Source organism: Brachionichthys hirsutus, chromosome 11, assembly GCF_040956055.1.
Source record: "Brachionichthys hirsutus isolate HB-005 chromosome 11, CSIRO-AGI_Bhir_v1, whole genome shotgun sequence".
NCBI lineage: Eukaryota > Metazoa > Chordata > Actinopteri > Lophiiformes > Brachionichthyidae > Brachionichthys > Brachionichthys hirsutus.
The window spans coordinates 8,237,870-8,263,079 of NC_090907.1; the positions used below are offsets into that span (position 1 = coordinate 8,237,870).

The following is a 25,210-nucleotide window of genomic DNA, read 5'->3' on the forward strand; positions in this document are numbered from 1 at the left end:
GGGGGGGGGGGGGGGGTTGGACCTCTTTCTATTACTCTCTTTATTATTGGATGTAAGATATGTGATTTTAAAAATGTAATGTGTCTAATATATTCTCGTTGCTAAAAATAAGAACATTCCATCGTTCACCTCTGATTTAAGCGTGCGGATGCACAGACCCTGAAGAATAAAGCTGCCAGTTGCAGGTTTTTTTCTATCTTTTAAAACATCCAAACACATCTAAACCTTATGAACCTGTTGAAGTGTGGAGTGATGAGCGATGCCTTGAGCTGTGCACCAATCCTCAACAATGCTGTGTTCTTAGGTTAGGTGAAACATTTAGCCCAGAAGTTTTCTCCTTCACTGTGAAACACGGAGGAGATGAGCTATGGTGGAGAAGTCTTTTTTGCATCTGGTGCTGGTGAGCTGGTGTTATGCAACAAGTACATTAATTCAAAGGATGACCAAACAATAGGACAAAAAGTGTTGATACCAGGCCTGAATAAGTTGTGTCCTGGAAGTCAAAGGCAAAAGGCACATTGTCATTGTCGGCAGTGTTTTGACCTGGTCAGTCACTATAACTTCACCCCATAGAGAATATAAGAGTGCAAACTAAGACCAAACTGGTTGGCAGAAAATGAAAGGGCACTGGAGTGTTGTGGCAAGCAGTCAGAGATGAAGGGACGAGCGTTGATGCAGCTCTCTGCAGAAGACCTTCAGACAGCAAACAGCTGTTCACGAAGAACAAGAAGAAATCTATCCCATCCTAAAATGTGCATAGGCAATACAGCGTTGGGTAGCGTTACTTATTTGGCTCGTATTCTTTGAAGGAATAACGTTTAAAAAGTAAATCCGCCCCCTTTCCGTGAACTCGGTATAAACGGGATCTTCGTTATAAAGGATGAAGAGAAGCAACACACCCGCCGACACTTCATTAAAATGATCGGACACTGATACTGTACTCTGACATAGTGTCTGTTCATGACCTTACTACTAATAGCGAAACCCCGGAAGGGAATAGGTTCAAAACGTAATCGAGGAGTAGGCAATCCATCTAATCCCGCCATTGACAGTGCTGCCCCCACCCTGCAATGTGTCTTCAATGTATAAACCATTAACATTCCACTGGGAGGATTAGATACCTTTCATCTGTGTCTGGTAGTTTATATTTATATTTTGAAATGCTAAAATACTCTTAGCCAGCAACTTTCACAAAACCCCTTCTGGTATTCATAATTTATAGCATGGTGTAAGCTTTATGGCTATATTCCGTATACAGTTTATTCAGTAGCTCATTAAAGATCAAGTGACAATCATCTGGCACAATGCCTGCAATGAAATATGAAATATTTTGAGCTCAAATTAATAGGAAAATGCAAAAACTTGGTACTTCCACGGGAAAGCTGCCTATCATAGCAGGAAGACTCCGACATCCCTTCTGCCTTTTTTCTTACGCCACAGCTGGATGTTTGCTCCTACCTCTCAGCTCTAAATCTTTGAAAAAAATTTTTTTTGTCACTTTCATTCTAGCCAGGTGCTGCAGATTTCATTTTCATGTGACGCCGGGCAGCTTAAAAGATTTAGTGGTTGTCAAAAGTAATTGGACATAGCCAAAGACACTTTTTTTTAAATTCCGCGGACCTGATTCCTTTGGAGAGTTTTTTTATTTTAATAGTCATGAGAGCCACAGGTTTATTAGGCCCGAGCGCCTATCCTAGGCGTAATTTATGGACTTGTTTTTGCAGCTGATGCCAATATTCACTGAATTGTTTTACTATCACTGCCCCGTAAATGGAATTTGCATGAAGAGCAACTGCAGCAAGCGATAGAGACGTGTTCAGCCCTTTTTGATCTAATGGCTAGGCGTACTAGTACTCAGGTGTACTTACAGTGTAGTGGTGTCATTCGGCTGAAATTGGACAAGTTGGCTGTCCTTTGGGCAATATTTCTGAGACTTTTCTTTCTGCTAATCTTCCATTAGTAACACAGGCTGGGCTGTGACATTTACATGCTCTCCCTCCAAGCTACTTAAGCCCTTAATATGCTGGTTATTATCACCGGGCTAATAATAGAGATGAGCAAATTGAAAAAAAAGAATCACCTCAGTTATTCCGAATGTGGCTCTTATCTTCTCTTTGCTCTCAGAAAGTCAGTGATTGTCAGGATCCCTTTTCTCGGCGTGAGAGAAGTCTTGCATGTTTGTCCTTTATGTTCTTCCAGACCTGCGGGAGATAGTGTTCATCCTCCAGAGCCAAAGCAACTCCTTCCACGTGAGGCAGGCAGAGAGACGAAAAGCAGATTTGCTGAAGCAGGCTTGCAGTCTCACAGAGGTAGGATCCAAGACGTCTTGCACTCATCCGCAGCTTTTATTTCAGCATACGGAGCGACATGTGAAAGTTCTCAGAGCTCTTTGGAGAAACGGATAATGATGGTCGCAAGCGACAAGAGTCGCTCCTGGATAAGATTTTTGCCGTGAGCTGCATGTGTTGCCACATGGCGTCACATCATTTCAAATGGGACATTTATTTGGGAGAAATACACTGAATTGAACATTTTTTCCTCCTTGTGAGCTTTGCATTATGAGCTGCCATTTTTAAACCCAGTCATTTGTGCAGCAGTCATAATCAGATATTTATCTTCTTAATAAACTAAAGGTGAGTGGATATATGTTCGACTTATTGAATGTTATTACATTAAATGTCATTTCAGCTGTTCAAAAAAACAAAAAAACAATTTTTATTTATTTCATATTGGGAAATCAGTCTCAGTATTCCAGGCTGTTTTCGTAGGCACATTAGCATCATGTCCCATTTACAAATCAGAAAGACTTTTTTTTTTCTGCATCCATTAAATCTCTTCAGATCCAGATGACCAAAAGAGATGGGTTTTATTTTCTCCAGCAAAAAAAAACGGGTAAATCCCCTGAATTATTAATCTAATCAAATTTGTGGAGGATAATTTTAGTGATTGTATAATTTAAAGGGTACGTTACTTTTGAACATTAGTGTGTAAAGATAAAATTGTAGCTTTCCTGTTCATCTTACACCGCCACATCCGCCCTCTTCAGCCAAGCATGACTTACAGCCAGCCCTCCACCACTTCACTTCAGCTCCAAGGCACAGCACTCAAGCTTAGAATTTGTGCTACTTGCTAGTGTGTGTGTGTGACAGTGTATCTGACTGAAGAAGATCAAAGCTAAATAATAAAAGAAATTTGCTTAGTTTCTAGCTGCTGCACATGTTTGATGTGAGTTTAGGCTCAAAGCAGCATTTTGAAAATATGCTGAAATGAGTTTGAAATGTACAGAAGGGAAATGTACACAGCGGAGAACTGAAATAGCCTTTTACTTCTGGAGAGGTGATCATGGTTTTGATTAACTGTTGTCATCCAGTAATATTTAAACTTTTATGTTCTAAAACTAGAATCCTGGTCAAAAGCGTCGTAAAGCAAACATATTTGATTCATAACTTCAAGATTTAATGCCTTTTGGTGCCAACATCCCAGATAAATTGGAAGATTTATGTTGCCAACACTGCATCTTGAAGGTGGGGAAGTATCAGTACATCAGTCTTTGAACCTGTTTCTCCCGTAGTAGATATTTCTATTCATCCGCAGCTGTGTGGCAGCCTGTGTTCCTGCAGGCTGAAAAAGACATTTAAAATTGCATTAATAAAGTATATTCTGCATTTTGCCAATGTTCAAAACCACAGAGACATTACACAACAGGAGGAGAGCAAATATGAAGCACTTTCTCATGCATTGCCAGTATTGTCTCTTTTTGGATTTAAAAAGCCTCTGGGGTGAAGATATTACAAAATGAAGTCCTGTTGTTTGATTCGTGATGTTGGCTTGACTTAATTTACAATAATAAAAAAATGCTTTGCTGGCTGCAGCTCTGAACTGAGTTGGCTTTGACAGGTCGCTGTTAAGTCCTTAAGTCATGTTGACATTAGTCTAAAAGAACATGAGATATAATGGCTTAAGCTAAAGCTCAAATTAGACGGACGCTCACAAGCCTTAACTGACTAATGTTGTTTAATAAGTGCAAATAGCATCAGACTCATTGCTTTGATCAAACAGGCTGCTTTTTGATGGAACGGCTCAGCGGAGGCTGCCCCCCCCCTGACTTCCTGCGTGATGAGTGGCCCATGCCATAATGAACCACAGGGTCTCGCGCTCTGCTGCTTTGTTTTCCTCACAGTGTGAAGCATCGACTTTCTGTGGCAGGCCTCACACACCTCCTACTTACCAACCTCCTCTCTACGGAGGAATTGACTGAAGCACATTCCTCGTGTTTGAGTGTTCAGACTGCATTTGAGTCCAGTCACGCTCCTTCCTTACTGTTTGTTCCTCGCTGTAATGATACGCGTGAACACAAACCATAAAGTAAATATAAATATTAGTAAATATTTGTTCTGAAGGATCATACCAGTATATTTACAAATGTAGCCCTAAAGGATAAGACTGGCATTTTTCAGGGTTTTTCTTAAATTCCAATTATTGACAAGAAAAAATAACAAATTCAGCTTTGTAGGTGCCACAGCCAGTGTCTCCCGTGAGCCGGCCCCACGCCCGGATGAACGCAGAGGGTTGTGGCAGGAATTGCATCCGGCATAAAACTTTTGCTTAAATTAAACATGCAAACAACCTTAAATATGAAAGTTAGACCACATCAGTCGAGGCCAGGATTAACTCACAGGACGCTGGTGGAAACTGGATTACTGTGATTCGAAGACTGAGATGAAGAAGAGAAGGAAGACAGGTGCGTATGAGAGAAGAGGGAATGGAGGAGTTTGGGATTGAGATTAGAGACTTTGAATGTTGGGATGGATGTTAAGGATGGAACTGCCGGCAAACAGGGCTAGAGGTCGACCCAGGAGGAGATACATGGACGTAGTGAGAGAGGACATGAGAGTGGCTGGTGTTGGGGAGGACGAGGCAAAGGACACGGTGAAGTGGAGAAGGTTGGTTTGCTGTGGCGACCCCTTACGGGATGAGCCAAGAGTCCAGTAGTAGAAGTAGACAAGGAAAAACAACAACAGCAACCGAGTACCTGAGACATGATCGGAGCCTGATCATCGCCTGACCCAGGAGAGTGTAAATTAGGAACATTCATGTTGGGCTAAAAATGAGCATCATGTTCAAAAGTATCTCATTTTACCTTGTGCAGTATTTCATAATGGAAGGCAAGTATGTTGGTTTCTGAAGTAAACTGCCACACTGTCCTTGGTGTACAAAAGGAAAAAGGCTTTGTTTAATTTCAGAGAACCTGTTATCATTTCAATGACAAGAGTATTAACACTTAGAGTATGGTATGTAGAGAGTATTTTATCCTGCTGTAAACATTTATTTTAATTAATCAATTAATTTGGATACAAATTTATACACAATCAGTGGCGCTTTGCACTCAATTAATCATGCTTCCTGGTGGAACATGACAGCCACACACTCTGGAGTTCACCCTCTGGAGCCAAGCAAATGTTTTCTCGGTGATCCTGTTCAATTTGCACGACATTCAGTGCAAATCTGACCAGTTTATATAGATTGCGTCTAAAAAAAGGAGCAGACTGTATGTGGCACTAATAACAGCCACAGATAGTCAAAACGTATTTGTGTCTACTGAGAGTCTGAGGTGACTGAAGCGCTTTCGTGAGAGATATCAGAATTCAGAAACGTTCTTCATTGCAGAGAAGGTTCTTTTAATAGTGTTTAGATTCGTTTATGTGATTCATGCTTCACTAAATCACTGCCCATCTGGTTTGTGTGGTGTGTCTTTCAGAATCCACCAATGGTTTTGCTCCTTCACACTCTATCAGATAATGAGGGCGATTGGAGCATCCTGCCTCTGCTGCCTTAGTAAGTGTCCCTGAACCCTCAGGGAGGAATGAGCACACATCACATTTCAAGGCTATACATTGCCTACAAGCTCTTGCTAACGCTAAAGAACTGTGATCGACTGCAGTGATAAGTGCTTTCCACATATGTCTACAAGTGTGACAACAAGCCAGTCATCCAGTGACCTTCTCTTAAAATCCAATGTGTGAAGGAATGTCTTGGTGAAATGTAATAATCATCTGAATCAATCCTTTTCCTCCACTGTTGAGGTTTTTAAAGCACCAAAGGCTCCTGCCTCATTAGAGATAATTATAGAGCCACTTTCCCTGGTGGAAGTCTTGAGTGTTTGTGAGGTTGTTGTTGTTGTTGTTGTTGTTGTTGTTCCTGCCTCCGGGGAAAACTTGATGGCTGCCTTGATCTGACTGGGTCAGGAGCTGCAGATAGATAATTCCTTAGACAGGAGCGTGATAAAAGAGAAAAATGTTTTAGTGGAGTTTGTATAATCTACATGGCAATGTTTCATTTATTCTATTTTTAATCCCAAATGTTCCTTTATCTATTTGTTGCGTCTTCAGTTTATCGCAGTCCTTCGGGAAAAACTCATCATGGCTTGTATTTCTTGAGGAGGGAACAAATGTGAGGATGACTAAGATTGTCGAAGTCCTTGGGAGATTTGACAAGAATAAAGTAAGTGAATATATTATTCCCGCTCAACCTCCTTATCTCTGAGTCCATCTGTTACACTCTAGCTCAGTCAAATCCACCGGGAACACTGGAGCTTCCTGTTTGAAGCATCTTTCAAGTTTGGAATTACTTCATTTAAGAGATTTACTATCACTTTGGTTCCAGCATCTCCACCAGCTCAGAGCGTAACCTGTCTGCAGTCAACGCCGCATCTCACTTAAGGCCTGCCTCTCCACTCGTGATATTATTTTTCTTCTACATGGAACAGTCAGATAGGTCAAATGTAAATATCGGAGTAACACTGCAGTCACAAAATCAAAGACTTTATCAAGTTGAACAAACCAGCTTTCCTCATCGATACTTTCATGTTTCTGAATTTTAAACTAAGACAACTAACATTCATTATCATAAGATTCATTAACTTATATATATATATTTAGACTTGTTGACAGCTTTCACTGCAAAGCTAAGGCAGCCGTCAAGTGAAACATGGCAAAGATTTGCAATGAAAATAAAGCCGCCAGGGAAAAAAAGTGCCATTTTAAATTGCAATGCTGACTGTCTCAGACAAACTCTTCTCAGCAGTTAATGGTAATTGTTTCTCTTTGTCTTAGACTAGAACTTGCATTATATTTCAGTTCCCCGTCAGAGAAGGGATTCAGTATTGTCTGCAGATAAACAAGCCTATCCTGAGGAGGAGACGATGAACGCATCGCCTCATGATTTGATTCATCACACCCTTTGGCATCTCTCTGACATTCCAGCAAAATGGGATTGGTCTCAGTCTGTTGTGATAAGCGAAACAAAATGAGTTTTCATATCAGAATATGTTAAGGATTCAACGCTGTTGACAGAAATGTTCAAAACAACTTTTACCAATTAGACACAGACACTAAAGCAAGACTGTAATTACCGTAGACGCAGTGTGAGTTGCCAGTGGTGCATCCTAATGAGAATCCTACTTGTCATTCACTGAGACTCATTTGCCGATTCATTGGCAGAAATAATTCCTGAAAGAGAAGGAATGAAAACTGGTATTTCTGTCATACTTCCAAACATCAGGAAACAACGTTTACACGAATACTTGCGCACAATTATGCAGATTTTAACAGAATATTTCCTCTTAACTTCGAACAGAACAATGTAATGCATTTGAGTACGGCTCATAACTGCCTCGACGATCACACAGCAGTTTAAATAAAGAATTGAACTTTCAAACCTCAATGAAGGCAGAATTTATATCCCAGATGCAGTGTGATTTAAATGTTTTGTCAGCTCAAATGTTATGCAAGTCGACATGAACACATAACATTCATTTAGCTGTGGAGGAGAGTCGGGCGCATGATTGAAACTTTTCTCTTAACAGTGTTCATCTTGGTATTGAATATGATGCTACAGCTACAAGCTGCTTAGTTTAACTTACAAAGCGCTTGAAAACAACAGCTTGGGTTTAACTGCAAACGATACCACCATCAGGAATTCATCTGGTACTTCCAAAAATGCCGGAATCTTTACAGAGTTAATTCCTTGTGAATTCATCAATAGTAAATGTTTATATTTGTAAATAACAACAAAATAAACCTTTAAAAAATATTTTTATATCTATAAGACTCAACTGATGGCAGTGTCATCATATACATTAGCTCAACAGAACAAATGAAAGTATTTTCCAAAATTGAACTGTTATTCTATGGTAATTTTAATCATATACTTTAACTACATGAGTATTTTATCCAAATATAAGATATGTTTTTGCTCCAGACCTGTGGAGTACCTTTGTGGATTCACTATCTATCCGAACTTTGTTCCACTAGAAAATCTCATTAATTTTCCAGCCACCTGCTAACTTAGCCACCCTGAGAACTTGAAAGATGTTCTGGCAGAGGCTGTGTCAGAAATCCTAAATTAGATCAGGAGTGCAAATGTCCATCCATCCATCCATTTTCTTCCGCTTATCCGGGGCCGGGTCGCGGGGGCAGCAGCCTAAGCAGGGAAACCCAGACTTCCCTCTCCCCGGCCACTTCTTCTAGCTCTTCCGGGGGGATCCCGAGGCGTTCCCAGGCCAGCCGAGAGACATAGTCTCTCCAGCGTGTCCTGGGTCTTCCCCGTGGTCTCCTCCCGGTGGGACGTGCCCTGAACACCTCACCAGGGAGGCGTTCAGGAGGCATCCTGAATAGATGTCCGAGCCACCTCATCTGGCCCCTCTCCACGCGGAGGAGCAGCGGCTCTACTCCGAGCTCCTCCCGGATGACTGAGCTTCTCACCCTATCTCTAAGGGAGAGCCCAGCCACCCTACGGAGGAAGCTCATTTCAGCCGCTTGTACCCGGGATCTCGTTCTTTCGGTCACTACCCAAAGCTCGTGACCATAGGTGAGGGTAGGAACGAAGATCGACCGGTAAATCGAGAGCTTCGCCTTTCGGCTCAGCTCTCTCTTCACCATGACGGATCTGTGCAGAGTCCGCATCACTGCAGACGCTGCACCGATCCGTCTGTCGATCTCTCGCTCCATTCTTCCCTCACTCGTGAACATGACCCCGAGGTACTTGAACTCCTCCACTTGGGGCAGGATCTCCTCCCCGACCTGGAGGGTGCACTCCACCCTTTTCCGACTGAGAACCATGGCCTCGGATTTGGAGGTGCTGATTCTCATCCCGGCCGCTTCACATGCGGTTGCGAACCGATCCAGTGAGAGCTGGAGGGCACGACCTGATGAAGCCAACAGGATCACATCGTCTGCAAACAGCAGCGATCCAATCCTGAGGTCACCAAACCGAACCCCCTCAACGCCCTGGCTGCACCTAGAAATTCTGTCCATAAAAGTTACGAACAGAATCGGTGACAAAGGGCAGCCCTGGCGGAGTCCAACCCGCACTGGAAATAGGTCCGACTTATTGCCAGCAATGCGGACCAAGCTCTGGCACCGGTCATATAGGGAGCGGACACCCCGTATGAGGGGGTCCGACACCCCATACTCCCGGAGCACCCCCCACAGGACTCCCCGAGGGACACGGTCGAATGCCTTCTCCAAATCCACAAAACACATGTGGACTGGTTGGGCAAACTCCCATGCACCCTCAAGGACCCTGCCGAGGGTGTAGAGCTGGTCCACAGTTCCACGGCCAGGACGAAAACCACATTGCTCCTCCTGAATCCGAGGTTCGACTATCCGGCGGACCCTCCTCTCCAGTACCCCTGAATAGACCTTACCAGGGAGGCTGAGGAGTGTGATCCCTCTGTAGTTGGAACACACCCTCCGGTCCCCCTTCTTATAAAGAGGGACCACCACCCCGGTCTGCCAATCCAGAGGCACTGCCCCCGATGTCCATGCAATGTTGCAGAGTCGTGTCAACCATGACAGCCCTACAACATCCAGAGCCTTAAGGGACTCCGGGCGGATCTCATCCACCCCCGGGGCCTTGCCACCGAGGAGCTTTTTGACTACCTCGGCAACCTCGGCCCCAGAGATAGAGGAGCTCACCCCCGAGTCCCCAGGCCCTGCTTCCTCACTGGAAGGCATGTCGGTGGGATTGAGGAGGTCTTCAAAGTAGTCCCTCCACCGATCTACGACGTCTCGAGTCGAGGTCAGCAGCGCACCATCCCCACCATACACAGTGTTGACCGTGCACTGCTTCCCCCTCCTGAGATGCCGGATGGTGGCCCAGAACCTCTTCGAAGCCGTCCGGAAGTCGTTTTCCATGGCCTCACCGAACTCCTCCCATGCCCGGGTTTTTGCCTCAGCAACCGCGGTAGCTGCACTCCGCTTGGTCTGTCGGTACCTGTCAGCTGCCTCCGGAGTCCCACAGGCCAAAAGGGCCTGGTAGGACTCCTTCTTCAGCTTGACGGCATCCCTCACCACCGGTGTCCACCAAGAGGTCTTGGGATTGCCGCCACGACAGGCACCGACCACCTTACGGCCACAGCACCGATCGGCCGCTTCAACAATGGAGGCACGAAACGTAGTCCACTCGGACTCAATGTCCCCTGCCTCCCCCGGTACATGGTCGAAGTTCTCCCGGAGGTGGGAGTTAAAACTCCTTCTGACAGGAGATTCTGCCAGACGTTCCCAGCAGACCCTCACAATACGTTTGGGCCTGCCAGGTCTGTCCGGCATCCTCCCCCACCATCGGAGTTGGCTCACCACCAGGTGATGGTCGGTTGACAGCTCCGCCCCTCTCTTCACCCGAGTGTCCAAGACATGCGGCCGCAAGTCCGGTGAGACGACTACAAAGTCGATCATCGAACTGCGGCCTAGGGTGTCCTGGTGCCAAGTGCACATATGGACACCCTTATGCTTGAACATGGTGTTTGTTATGGACAATCTGTGACGAGCACAGAAGTCCAATAACAAAACACCACTCGGATTCCGATCAGGGGGGCCATTCCTCCCAATCACACCCCTCCAGGTCTCACTTTCATTGCCAACATGGGCGTTGAAGTCCCCCAACAGAACGAGGGAATCCCCAGAAGGAGCACTCTCCAGTACCCCCTCCAGGGACTCCAAAAAGGGTGGATACTCTGAACTGCTGTTTGGACCATAGGCACAAACAACAGTCAGGTTCCGTCCCCCCACCCGAAGGCGGAGGGAAGCTACCCTCTCATTTATTGGAGTAAACTCCAACATACAGGCACTGAGCCGGGGGGCAATAAGTATTGCCACCCCTGCCCGGCGCCTCTCACCAGTGGCAACTCCAGAGTGGAAGAGAGTCCAACCCCTCTCAAGAAGGGTGGTTCCGGAGCCCTTGCTGTGTGTCGAGGTGAGGCCAACTATATCCAGTCGGAACTTCTCAACCTCGCACACCAGCTCAGGCTCCTTCCCCGCCAGAGAGGTGACATTCCACGTCCCTAGAGCTAGTTTCTGGAGCCGAGGGTCGGACCGCCAAAGTCCCCGCCTTCGGCTGCCGCCCAGCTCACATTGCACCCGACCCCTCTGGTCCCTCCTATGGGTGGTGAGCCCACGGGAGGAGAGTGCAAATGTGTCACAGTCATATGTTAAAGATGCAAAATCTGAAGTGTGACATCTTCAAATGTTAAGAGGAGTAACCTGTGCTGTCTCGTGTATCAGGAGTGGTTTCTAGGCAAGCCTCTCCATGATGAAGAGTCGACCATCATTCATCACTACGCCTTCGCAGAGAACCCCTCTAGCTTTAAATATCCCGACTTTGCTGCTGCTTGGGCCTTAAGTGTGCCCCTCGTTGTGCGGTGAGTGTGATGAGTAAATTAGTTTCAGTTGTGTAGCTCATCTGAATGCAGCATTCCCAGTTAATGGATTATATATCTAACTTCAGGCTTGCAGATAAAGTGAGAGACGAGCCACTTAAATCCGACTTCACCATTGACTTGAAGCATGAGGTAAGTTATCACGCACGTCACACAGTTGCCTTCAGTCCTGGTTTGGAACGTAATGATGAGGCGTAATGGTGTTTTTATTTTCTCACAATTTTCTTGTTTGTCACTCAAGCCAAGGCCAGCCTTTCATAACTTATTTGCGCAAAAAGAGCAACGTATGAAATCCATATAACCTCGAAGTGAAATCTCATTACGCTGAAGAATTGCCACGGCACAGAAGATACATGGATGTAATGAGGGAGGACGTGAGAGTGGCTGGTGTTGGGGAGGTGAAAGAGATACGAGGACGATGCAAAGAACAGGGTGAAGCGGAAAACATAGCGGAAAACATTGATTTGCTGTGGCGACCCCTCACGGGACAATCCGAAGGTGCAGTAGTAATAGCTACGCCCCTAATATGAGGAGATTAGAGTTTACAGTTTCTTTACAGTCTTGGAGACAGTTGCCAAACTTCAGGCAGCACTGACTTTTTTGCTTTTACTGCAAGAATCTTTCCCTGTAGGATATTTAAATCAAATCCTAGATTTACTCTCCTTTGGAGGGAGTTGTTGCAGCACTTACCAGCTCTCACTTTCTCCTCCTCCCTCAACCCATTTATCTTTTTTGGTAGTCAGCTTAAATATTACATATGCTCACTGGAGTACTGTAGTGAGAGCAAGACTGTGGCGTCTATAAAAGAAGACGGAGAGCGTTCCAAATCACTTCTGTTATGTTCACTATAAAGCATCATGTCTGTAAACCTGAAAGATTGATGTGTGTTATAAACCTGAGAGATTGATGTGTGTTATTACAGATTGCGTTGTACATCTGGAACAACGGGAAGGGTCCACCTCTCACGGCTGTTCCTGAGCTGTGCACTCAGCCAGAGGACTCTCCCCTGACCCTCGGCCAGTGTGCGACCTCTCTGAGCAGCCCTCTTCCACTGTGTGTGAGTATCTGCTCTGTGCAGAGCTTTAATTTAGTTATCATTGATTCCCTGCAAAGTAAGGGGACAAAACTGAGCAAGAACATAAAACAGAAGCTGCTTCTCCACGTGCTATTAACACTTCTGTGATACTCACAGCTGGATATTGGTGCAACACATTCTAGATTGCGTTCCCCTCTATAAATCACTAAATCCTTCAAGACCAACATTGCCTATTATCTTAAAAAGATAAAATATTGCTTTTCTATCGATTAAATTTAAGTAAACTCTCGGCACAGTAAAATATAAGTGTCTGTTGATTCAAAGTAATCTTGTGTGCTCCCAACATTACTTTGAATACATTTCTGATATTTATCTCCAGTAAATGTGTTGAGTTTTGTGCGTCCCCATTGATTCAGGTCAACCAATAGCAACACTAGTATTTTTAACAGGTTTTCTGATAGTCCTTCTCTGTTAGATTTGTCTTTTCATCACATCACAAACATCCCATGCAAATTCATGTTGTCCACAGCTCTTCAGGAACCAGCTCTTTCTTTTAAGCTCTTTATCTCTTTCACAAATCTTGCACATGCGCTCATTACATCTTTTTTTCTTTTACATGAGCACAAATGTATTTGTCATTAAAAAAAAAAGAAAAATCAGCCCACACATCTCACAGTCAAAGAAGAACAGGATATTTTATGCTCATGTCGCACAAAATTGTTTAACCGGATGAAAGTCAGGAACTGAAGCAGTTATAACAATGGGATGCGAGGGATATTTGACAAAGGCTCTCTTATATAATTTTTTACTGATTCTCGTCAGTTAATCTCATGTGTAATGCAATTTTCTTTTATTAAAGTTGGTTTTGTGGGCAAGAGAGAAAAGTCTTGGAGGTAGAGTTTCTTCAAATAATCCTGTAGGAAATAATTGCCACTGTCCCACAGCCACACTGCTGCATTTCATCTGTGTGGGAGACAGCGAGTGGGTGTGGCTGAGGAAAAATGTATAATAATTGGGTCACAAAGTAAGTGAGGGCTGCACTTTCAGTGCCATGTAGAATGAACAATGTTAGTCCAATTTGCTCATGATTGTTATGGAATTCCTGTTGCAGGATATTTATTGTTTTGACCACTTTTCTTGGATTATAAGAAATTTTTGCCACATGCTCCTGGATATATCATTAGCACTATGTTTGCTTCCATTGCAAGAAGTTGTGTTGTTGAACTTCGGGTCAGCCAACCCTTTAGCCAGCGGTTGTGGGGCTTGCGCACGTGCACCCTGTAATGATCAATACGGATCGATCGCGTAATGAATGTTATTATAGTTGTGATAGCAGTGGGTGAGGCACATTGGATTTAACATGCCAGAAAGCTGAACGTGTCTAAATTTAGATTTTTCTTCCGTCACCTCTTGACAAAAGAAGCTCAATCTGATTTTATCTTTTCATTTGAGATTCAGGACTGGATATGTAAATGTGCTCGAGAGTCTGCTGCGCGTTTGTTGCAGTCTGTTTTGTCCGATTCTAGTCATGTAGTTGTGACCTACCTCTCCATAGAAATGATGATCCTTGGATCCTTGACTGGAGCAGGAGAGAAACATGAAGGTCACGGCTTTAATAAGTATTCATTTAAGAAACAAAAACGAGAGCCCAGTCGTAATCTTCCAGTGATCCGACACTCGGAGTCGAGGAGGTGGAAGGACGCCCAGAAAGTGTCCAGTGAAGAGAACCTTGTTGTTTTTATTCAAAGGCAATAAATTGATTGTTTCTTCTCTCCATGTTGACATTTGCATCAGACATTTTGTTGAATAAGTCAAACAGAGAGAAAAACAGTCAATGTGGTCAGAGGAGAAGGACAGCACTGGCATCCATATTAATAATGTATTTCCTACTCTGTTGAGGTTTGGGGGGTCTTAGGTTAACTAACACTGTGATATTTGGAGGTGGCGCTGCCTGCCTGTCTGGCAGCTCTGTAGAAATCTGTCGGCACATCCTAGTGTTCTGTTGATAATTGAAGGGTGAACAAGTGTTAAAATGATTAATCAATGACTAATTACGTTGTTTTTATTCAATCAAAGAGGGCAAAACATTCGCTTTTTCCAGATTGTCAAACCTTTTAAATAGATTTTATTTTTTTTAAATCAGTGGTTTGGACTAGGAGTTTGTGCGTTGGTTCGATCACATCCTGTGTAGAAATGTTCTCCACCATGTGCCGGTTTGTGTAGCGTTAATGGAGCGTGCACTTTTAATGAATGCAGTCTGTTGTGAAGTTTTGAGGACAAATCATGTCACCCCTTCCTTTTTGTGCTGAATGTGGTTTTACAGAGCGCATGGAATGTCCCATTATGTGTTATTACCGCACACTTTCATTTGTAATCCTGTCCCAAACCTTTTATTTCTGACATTTATTTTTCTCGTTTTTGCATTCACACATTATGTCACGTGCTGCATTATTACGAGCTCCCTTTTGTTTCGGAAACCAGCAGAAATATTCTAATGAATATTGAATGGACCGACTCCCACGATCACTTGGATGCTCCATATAGTCTAGAAAAGCTGTAATTGAACTGTTTAGCGGCATGTAATACAGACGGTCTTCTTTTTGTGCATGTGATTACTTCTATTATTCACATTTCCTGTTTCCATTAAAGGGGGAGCCTGTCGACAAAGCAGACATATTTGTTGCCGTAAAAACGTGCAGGAAGTTTCACAGTGAAAGAGGTGAGTCCGTCTCCCACTCTTCATAAACAGCTTATGTGCATGATGTCGAACCAGCTTTCATTTTTCCATAAATCCTCTTGTTCTCATTATGGATTTGTTTTGACATGCATGACTGAGAGCTTTACCTGATTATCATCGTTTTCATGAGATAATTCCATCATCATGTTTGAAAGGATTCAATAGTAATGAGGCTTCAAAAAGTATCTTCAAGCACTCAGTTCAATATCCCTGCTGTGTGTGTGTGGGGGGGGGGGGGGGGGGGATCTAAATATCCTGCTGCTGACATTTAGCCATTTATGTACAAGTTCCGCCTGACATGATGCGATCAGTAAATCAGCTTCTTTTAACTGTTAAAATTATATTAGGTTCAATCAGATTCCAGATTCCAGATTCATTTCACACAGATAAGACAATTTCCACATCACACTAACTCAGCATCGCTGCAAAGTGATTCCACTAATTACCCTATTAGCCATTTTCTCTGCCAGGCTGCCATTATTGGTATCAAAGGTAGACATGATGAAAATGAATATTAGATTTATATATCAAGGGTTGGCCAGATCAATAAGGGATAGTTGTGAAAGAGCACCCCTTTTAATTTAGAATGTCACACAGTGTGAAAGCTTTTTAATCTTCTTTTTCTGTAGTATTACTAAGTTAAAAAAAATTGTAATAGGCTTCCAAAAATGGAATGCATCAATTTAGAAAAAAATCAATAAGGGTATAAATATGTTCATCTTCGCTGCCCTCCATCGAATTATAATCCCATTTTTTTGGTGGTTTCTTTGGCTTGATTAATTAATTGGGTTTGATTGTGTCAGAATTAATCTGCACAGCGAAATTCAGGTTTCTGCAGTATTAACAGAGTATTTCTCTGTATCTAATGGTTATGAAACATATAGTGTTAGCCTGTACTATTTACATTTACTGTGTCTATGCTGTTTGTCAGTAGACAACATGAGCAGGCCAAAGATCCCACAATGTTACCAAACGTCAAAAATGCAACTATAATTGCATAATAAATGTAAAGGATTTGAGGTATGTATTTGGTGAAATAACAAACGGTTTAAAGATCCTGAGGGCTGAGCTTTTTTTTTTTTACAAGTTATCGAGAGCACTCTGTGAAGTGGGAGGATTAGAAAAGTTTATAATTTTAACTCTTCCCACTCATCATTTTTTATATATTCTCCCTTATATCTATGTAAAATCTATTCAAATGAGCTTCAATAGAATATTTGATAATATTTTGACATAAGAGGAAGCTATTTATTGCAATAATGCAAAATAGTCATTTACTCAAGGATAAAGTCTATATGAGACAATCGCAGAAGTCTGCTTGTTGTGGAACTTTGTAAAAAATGCATTGACTTTTCTCCTCTTTGCTCCAGTTCCGGTGATAAAGAAGACTTGGGAAAAGGATGCCTTATTTTTAGAGTACTACAGTGACTATGCGGATCCTTCAATACCAACCATCGATATAGGAGTACCAAATACTGAAAGAGGTAGGCACTTTGCAGCTTAAGCTGTCTCATCAATCTAAATCCCTGAAATGTTCCCTTGTAATTTGATTTTAGAGTATATGGTAGAAAGTCAAATCTCACACTGCGTTGGAACCGAATAAGGGAGGGGAGAGGCTTGGTTCGTCAGTATGTCGACTAATACTTACCAGCTCCATGTTCATATACTAGATCATTGTTAATTAGATTTTTATGCTTTTTTTCTACTAAACTATTTTATCATTTGAAAGTTTTTTTCTTAAAAAAATGTCACATTAATTTGTGCGGCATCTGTTTGTTCATGAGTTGGAGAAGCTTCTCTGGCTCTGAGAAGTATAAAAGTCCTCATCTTAACATTTCCTGCTGATTTCCATAGAGCATAACTGAAATGAGACCTCCACATTTGAGCTGGGGGGGTAAGAGAATCCATCACTTGTTGCATCTTTGGACTTGAACTTTGCCCGACTTTATGTTCAGTCCATCTTTACAAGCCTGCAGGGCCAAGTGTGGTTGAATAGAATAGTTAGGCATTTTGGAAGCATGCGTTAAATGAGAGATGCAATGGCACGCTCATATCTGTCTCTTGAATCTGTTGACATTTCAGAATAACAATCTATCCATTATATATCTCCTGTTTCCCCTGCCAATGCTCAGGTACGCTAATTAGCTCCTGGGTGTATCATCATGTGGTATTTAATACACGGGCACGATCGCGGTATTTATTTTCTTCTCTGGGTAAGAAAACCAAAAAAACCTATTACCCAAAATGTCAAAGTATTCATTTTGATACGCAAAACCTCATTTTAGATCACGGATATGAAATAGATGTTGTGTAATGCTCTTCACTTTCATCATCAAATGGTACAGGCACACACACACACACACACACACACACATTTTTATGTGGGGTGGGGGCGGGTGTAAAGATGCAGCGACAACATGTTTTGTGCAGTTTGGAAACACTTGTTTCTATTTATTTATTTAAAAAATATATTTCTATTCACACAGGACTAACCTTGCTTAGCTCCTGAATATATATTTTTTTTTATATATTTTTTTTTTTTATTAGATAGAATGCTAGAGTACAAGTACAGTCACACAGTAGCATGTATTTACAGTACATGTACAGTCACATAGTAGCATGTATTACAGTACAAGTACAGTCAAACAGTAGCATGTATTACAGTACAAATAACGTCAAACATCCTGTCTAAGAGGAGCATTTCAAAAAAGCCCTTGCGGGCTTGTTTCCGTTGAAAGTCCTTCGTACATAAATCATCCACAAAAAACAATACAAATAACAATACAAATAAAAATAAATCCAATATTAAATTACGCAATTGATGCAACGTAACATTAGAAAGACAAAAATAAAATGTTATTACACCGCCAGTGCAAACTAACAATTAATCTAAAATAAATTACACCACTGGTGCGAGATGACAATAAATAACTTACATAAATTACAATAAATTACTAAAGCAATTAATACGTGCAACATAGGTGGACAAAAAAAAAAAAGGAGGCGGGGTTTGACCCGGAGAGAGTCGTGATGACTATCTCCGTTTCTGTCCCCCTGAAAGGTGTATTTTTAGGGCCTTTTTGAAGGAGGCCAAAGAGGTGCATGTTTTGAGGGCGGGAGTCAATCCGTTCCACCCTTGGGTGGCCGTATTGTAGAAAGATGATTTACCCATGTTAGTCCTATAGGAGGGGGTAATCAGGTTGTTGTTTGAGCTCCCTCTAGTGTTGTGGCTGTGGGTGTCACTAAATCTGTGGAGGTGTTCCGTCAGGTATGCAGGGATTGAGGGGACTGAGGGCAGAGCTGCATTGACTATTTTAAATGCCAATCCCATTTTGAGTTGTTTAACCCTGTCTTCTACCCTGAGCCATTTTAGGCTAGCAAAATGTCCAGGAAGAAGGTGGGTCATGGGCCCCAGATTGAGGAGTAGCCGAATCAGTTTGTTTTGGGAGGTTTGGAGCCTGGTTTTCAGGGACATTTTGATGTTTGAATACCAGGCGGTGCTAGCATAGTCAAAGAGGGGCTGAACGAGGGCTGCAGCAAGCGTCCGGAGAGCACTTTTGTTGACAAAAGCAGACATTCTGCCCAAAAATCTTGTTCTCTGATTGACTTTTTTGATCACCTTAGTTGCCATACTATCGCCAGACAGGTATTTGTCAAGAACACAGCCCAAATAGGTAATCTCTTCTTTGCTGGAGATGACTGTATTATCGACTGTGACCTTGAAATCATTAACATTTATCTCACGCAGAGAGTGTTTAGACCCAAAAAGAATCGATTCGGTTTTACCAAGATGTAGTGACAGTTTGTTATCGGTAAGCCAAGTACGGATTCTGGTGAGCTCAGAGCTGAGAGCCTCCTCAACCTGCACTTTGTCCTCTCCCGAAATCAGGAGTGCTGAGTCATCAGCAAACAGGAACAATTTGCAGTTACAGGCAGCATTCATGTCGTTAATGTATAGGAGGAACAGTAACGGCCCCAGAATGCTGCCTTGAGGAACCCCGCAGCTTACTGGGAGGGACGAGGACAAGGTTCCGTTTATGTCTACCATTTGTTCTCGTCCCTCAAGGAACTCCTCTGTAGTGAGAGGCTGAAACTGTTGTGTTGGTGCAGCAGGCATGTCTGTCAGATAGACATGGGAGTAGTTTTTATTTTATTTTTTCTGTAAATAGTAAGTATAGTTTAAGTAAGTTAAATATAAGCTGTGCTGCCATTCACCAATCAAAATTGTTAGGCATTGTCATTGTCAGACACCTTGGATTTACAATCACATCTTTAATATAACATCAGGGAATCAAATGGAACATCTCGCTTCTTGAACCTAACTATTTGAATAACTTGACACATAACTCTTAGTGATGAGATCTTGATATCTTGATCCTAAAAAGAAAATTCTGCCCGTCTCAACCAATCATTTATGTCAGTACTTCTAAAGACCGTGTGGGACATGTCTTTGTGATCAATCGTCTCTTTACTTTTGTCTTCTAGTCTGTGCCAGCATTTTTACTTTCAGTAGACAGCTTTGTCGTATTGGAACTTTGGCAGCAATTCACAGTCCGGTATCAAGGCTGGGGGATTCTAGTTTGATAAGCAGCCAGATTCTGAAGGTACTAAGGTTTTGTAGCTGCATGCTGTCAGTCGAGCAGCACTCATAATGCAACATACAGATGTCTTTTTCTTTACAGTAACCTAATGTCAAGAAAAATGGAATGTATAGATGTGATTGGGCTTTGACAATTTTACAGCATTATCCTGCATATCAACTTTTGACAACAATTAATGTAAACGAGTCGGTCACATTCATTTCGTACATTTAGTGAAGCCCCTGCTTTAATCTGAGGTCAAGCGTAAAAGAAGCAGTTTTTTGTGCTCGTGAATCGTAACCACATGGTACTGAAGATTATTTCTCTCTTCCTGTTAACAGCTGAGAGTGGCATTATACTTCATTTGCCGTCACCTGACATCAATATGCAAGGAATCAAGACGCATTAACTATACTTCCTTCTTTGCCTTCCGCTGGATTAAATTGATTCGGTTGACTTTAGTGCACTTTGCAAACCAACACCATAAACTACATCAAAATACTGCAATTATGTACTGTTAATATTTAAAAGAAACTTCAAAATTGTAATAATTTTATTAGTTTTTGGCAGAAAACAAATAAAGAGTTCCAGAAAATTAGAGAAGACTATTTTGCTGAGTGGGCTCAAGCCTTGACCTCATTCTAAAGCTTGTGGTTTGTCATGCTGCAAATTTGGATACAAAGAAAACCATGTGCTGAGAAAACACAAGTCTTGCACCATATGTACTTGTGGAGGTGGAAAAATAAACTTTTAGCTTGTAACAAGAAGGCTGATGCAAGACTTTGAAATGGGGAAAATGGCTCAGGAACTTGTTGATGCTCGAGCTCGTTCAGGACAAGTGTGTTGTGTTTGCTAACATGTCAGAGGAAGCGGACACTTCTGAGCTCAAGGAGGAGCTTTTTGGAGTGATTAAGTAAATTCAACACTGGTAGGTTAATGCATTTCAGTGATTGAGACATGAGGCATGGACTTGGAAGCCTGCAACAGAAATAAATATCCGTTAGACTTGAAACTGGCCTCCACATTTGAATTTGTATTTCTGTAACCAACTCAAGGTGCCCTTACTTTTTCTATATTCAGATTCCAGGGAGGGGAAAAATATTTGGTGCCTTATAAATAAAACAGGAGGGCCTCTGTATTCTTACTGATGTTTGCCACCAGGGACGTGTCGGCTTGGAGTCCTGATGCTGTGCAGATTTCGGATCCTGGCGGGTTTATTTCATTGTTGTCCTTGTGTTTGTTCTGTGCTGTGGCATCATTGTTTTGTTTTCTGAAGTTGGCAGAACATTTTGTTCCATCTGGCATCTATGTCAGACATGCCAGAATAAAAGTCTCATCTTCCTCACCCATCATGCCAAACATGCACTATTTGCTTAAGAAGTCAGAATGCAGACAACAGCTTTCTGTCTGCTGTATAACAGTCAGAAAAATGGGAGTTACTTTTGCCCCTAAAGAAATAAAATCACTGGTTTGGCTGATGTGCCTGCCAAATGCGCAAGTTAAGATACTTGTTATAATATAAGTTAAGGAATGGATTGACAAGCAATGGACCATCCATTGCTTGTTCTTATAAGAAGATGCTTAACCTCATGCGTTGGAGCCCTGGCTGTATCGTCATGGGAACCATTCATGATGAAAAGTCCATTCAGCCCTTTGGGCATTTTGGGTGATTATCCTATAAAAATACAAAATGATTGTCTCAATAAGCGAGAACTACTGTAGTTGTGATGGCATATCACTGCAAATAGCTGATTTTCACTGGTTGAGTGTGTCTCCTATTTAAAAACACAAACAATTCACCAATAGAATTTAATAAGCAAATCACCCCCACAAACTCACACCTCCTCCGCATAGGTTCGCAGTATGAACCGCATTTGATGATACCATCTGTTCCAATTCGCTGTGTCTCACAAAGATGTGGAGGGGGCCAACAACAACAAAAAAGTATCTCCACAGGTTTGCTGTCGGTACCTCGTGTTTCTTGGTCCAAGCAATTATCTCCTCCTTATTTGCCTTATTTATCTGAGCATACTTTGCTTTCTTTTAGTTTTTTGAATAGGCTTGTTTACTATATAGCCACACATCCTTGACACAACACAGCTGATGGATCTCAAACATTTTGAAGGCGAGACATTAAACGGCAACTCTTGCCAAGTCACCTGTAAAATGAAAGGCTTTCCAGGTGATGACCTTATCAAGTTAGTTCAATCAACCAACGCATTATAACAGATTATCTGCTATTATAAAAAGGATAGATAAAAGGAAAATAAAAACATATTAGTCAAAATTAGGTAATTAACTCAAATATTGATATAGACAAATGGTTGTACCCTGAGAAAGTAATTTAATTTAAAGCAGGAGAATGTAACTTAATGTTTTTGGGGTTGGTTGGTTGGTTGGTTGGTTGGTTGGTTGGTTGGTTGATTGATTGATTGATTGGTTGGTTGGTCAGTTGGCATTAGAGTCCTTTAGATTCTGATTGTGATCTGGACCAAGATTCTTGACCATTACTGACTAGAGGCAATTACATGATTATTGTGTCTTAACCTCATGCACATACCGGTAATGATTACAGTGATTTGATAAAACAACAATGGCATGCCCATAAAGTTTACCCCACATTTATATTATGGGAACAAGTTAAAGGGTCTTATGAGTGTAATGTCATCTTTTCATTTCAGAGTTGTTATAAATATAATTTTACAGATGTGCTTGCAGTCAAAGAGTGTGTGTGTGTGTTCTTCTATAGGGGTCATTCATTCATCCATATAAATCAGAGTACAGTACATGGTCAATACGTGCTTAAGTCAAGGCTAGCACATTGAGCATGTCTCTATTTGCAGGCCACTGCGGGAAAACCTTTGCAATCCTTCAAAGATACCTCAGCAGCTCTGTCCCAAATACCAAGTGGCTCGTTGTTGCGGATGATGACACACTCATCAGGTATATTTTCATGATGTTGAAATGTTTCTTCAGCCAGGATTATATTTATCAAGTTTTAATGTCATGAGTTAATTTTTCTCAAAGTTTAATTGACATGTGTTCTTAATTCGTGTAATAGACATGGTCCCAGCTCCATAAAAAAAAAAAAAAAAAAAAAATGAAAAGTGAAAGACAGTAACGCGTGGGATGAAGTAATTTTGGGGAAATTAGTTTGTGAGGTAATAACATCCTGTAGAACATCTAAAAGGCCAAGTGCATAAATTCTAGTCCAGCTGGCTTCACTTTATGTCTGTCAGGTTGACTCTTCATGCAGAAGCCTCTGGGTGTGTAATAGTGCACTTATTTCAGCCTCTAAATGTGTGTGTGTGTGTGTGTGTGTGTGTGTGTGCACGCGCGCACAGGCATGTGTGTATAATGATGACGAGGGTGCGATGATTTTGATATCTGCGTTCTTCAGTCTCCCCAGACTGCAGGTCTTGCTGAGCTGTTACAACCCCTAGGAAGCAGTGAGTCTGGGAGAGAGGTACGGCTACGGCCTGAGTCAAGGCGGCTACAGCTACATCACAGGAGGCGGAGGGTGAGTTTCACACCTCGGATGCTCGTAGAATAATGAAAGATCCAGATGCAGCAGAGGGACTATAAAACCTGTAATGGAAAAACCGTTATCTGTAATTTACACATGAACTATTTCAAGTCGGTTTAAAGGTGTGTTGCTCCCTGGAGAAGTGGCGTGTTTTGCAGGCTGCAGTAAAAATGCACGATAAAGAAATGTGAAATAAATCGACACAAAACAGAGTCGAGATTGGCTTTGAGTTGATGAGACAGGGCCAGGGAGTCGATGCTTGATTCTCGTACTTCAAACTGCTGATCACTGCAAGGAATTGTCGCACAAAAATAATTGCAATTCGCAATGCTCATATATTCTTACGTGCATTAAAAGTGGGAATTAGACAAAGGTGTATGTCAGCAATCAACGCCGGAAGCAAGCAGCTGTTCAGAGAAATCTTGAGCTGACACTTTACAATGCTGCAAGATCAACGACGATGAGTGATTTCTGTGCAGCGTATTATTTATTTCTTCGTGTGTAAGTCGTTCTCCTTTCGAAGAGGTGTCGCATCACTGTGCAGAGTTGATTGATTTATTTCGAACATGCAATTTAAAAAGACAAATAGAAAACAAACAAACCGAAAACAATGATAATAGTCAAACTAACAATAACAAAGTCAAAACAACAATAATAATACAAACAGCATGTCCGAAAAGGAGTAGGATGAAGCATTAGCTTATTTAAACCTACCCCCTCTCCACTGATCCACAGAAAGCCGCCTTCTCAGTTACATTTGCTGTAAGCACAATGGATTATAGAATGACTTCTGAAGGATGTTCTTTTCTGGATATTTAAGTAGTTAAATATAGTTCAGTGTGCTATGCTGGATATCTGTGCTAGATATGCTATGTTTCCGATGTCTGTGTCTGTGTTGCTGCAGCATGGTGTTCAGCAGGGAGGCTGTGGTCCAGCTTCTTGGCAGCAGCTGCAAGTGTTACAGCAATGACGCTCCGGATGACATGGTGCTCGGAATGTGCCTTCATGCTCTCAGACTTCCTGTCACACACAGTCCACTCTTCCACCAGGTTGGGTTTGCACTCATGCAATCAGTGTCTCTTCCTGCCTATTTGAAGCGATAGGCAGCAATGGCCTCTTGTTTCTGAGTGGTTTGTGCCCACTGTAAATATGTCTGTTCATTCCATTCTTATTAAAGTTACAGAAGAATTAACTAATTAAATTATTTTCTGGAGAGGTTTTTTTTTTTTGTGGTTCAATCTTGGCACAAACCTCCACTTTAACTGAAGAATGGATTGATTATATTTTGCTGGCCAACAGACCAACATATTGTGGTCATTAATACTAATTCAGGAACAGAAGTGACCATATTTCAGATTCGGTCTGGATCTAATTTGGTGCCCAGCTTAATACCATGGTGTTTGTAAAGCTCTGCTCTGATGAGCTGAAGATTTTTAACATCTTTGTTTCAAGCATCCATGTTTAAAGCATTTTAATTGATGACAAGTTGCTGATAATGAGCTTTGAGTTTGTCTTTATTAGTCAGAATCTTGGATTATGTTAATTGATATGGTATGCACTCACTACAATATAATCATCCAAGTTTAATTTTAATAAGGCAAATGATTAATAATAA

At 42.0% G+C, this 25,210-nt stretch overlaps 1 protein-coding gene across 1 annotated transcript in view; it reads left to right on the forward strand.

Moving 5' to 3' along the window:
- The window catches only part of b3glcta (beta 3-glucosyltransferase a), a 45,887-nt gene that overhangs the window by 20,366 nt on the left and 311 nt on the right, over window positions 1-25,210 (forward strand). Inside the window, 11 exon segments of the mRNA XM_068745773.1 lie at window positions 2,200-2,309; window positions 5,759-5,835; window positions 6,390-6,501; window positions 11,562-11,698; window positions 11,785-11,848; window positions 12,639-12,773; window positions 15,402-15,471; window positions 16,860-16,973; window positions 22,913-23,012; window positions 23,470-23,589; window positions 24,500-24,644. Of these exon segments, the coding sequence (XP_068601874.1) occupies window positions 2,200-2,309; window positions 5,759-5,835; window positions 6,390-6,501; window positions 11,562-11,698; window positions 11,785-11,848; window positions 12,639-12,773; window positions 15,402-15,471; window positions 16,860-16,973; window positions 22,913-23,012; window positions 23,470-23,589; window positions 24,500-24,644 (1,184 nt within the window).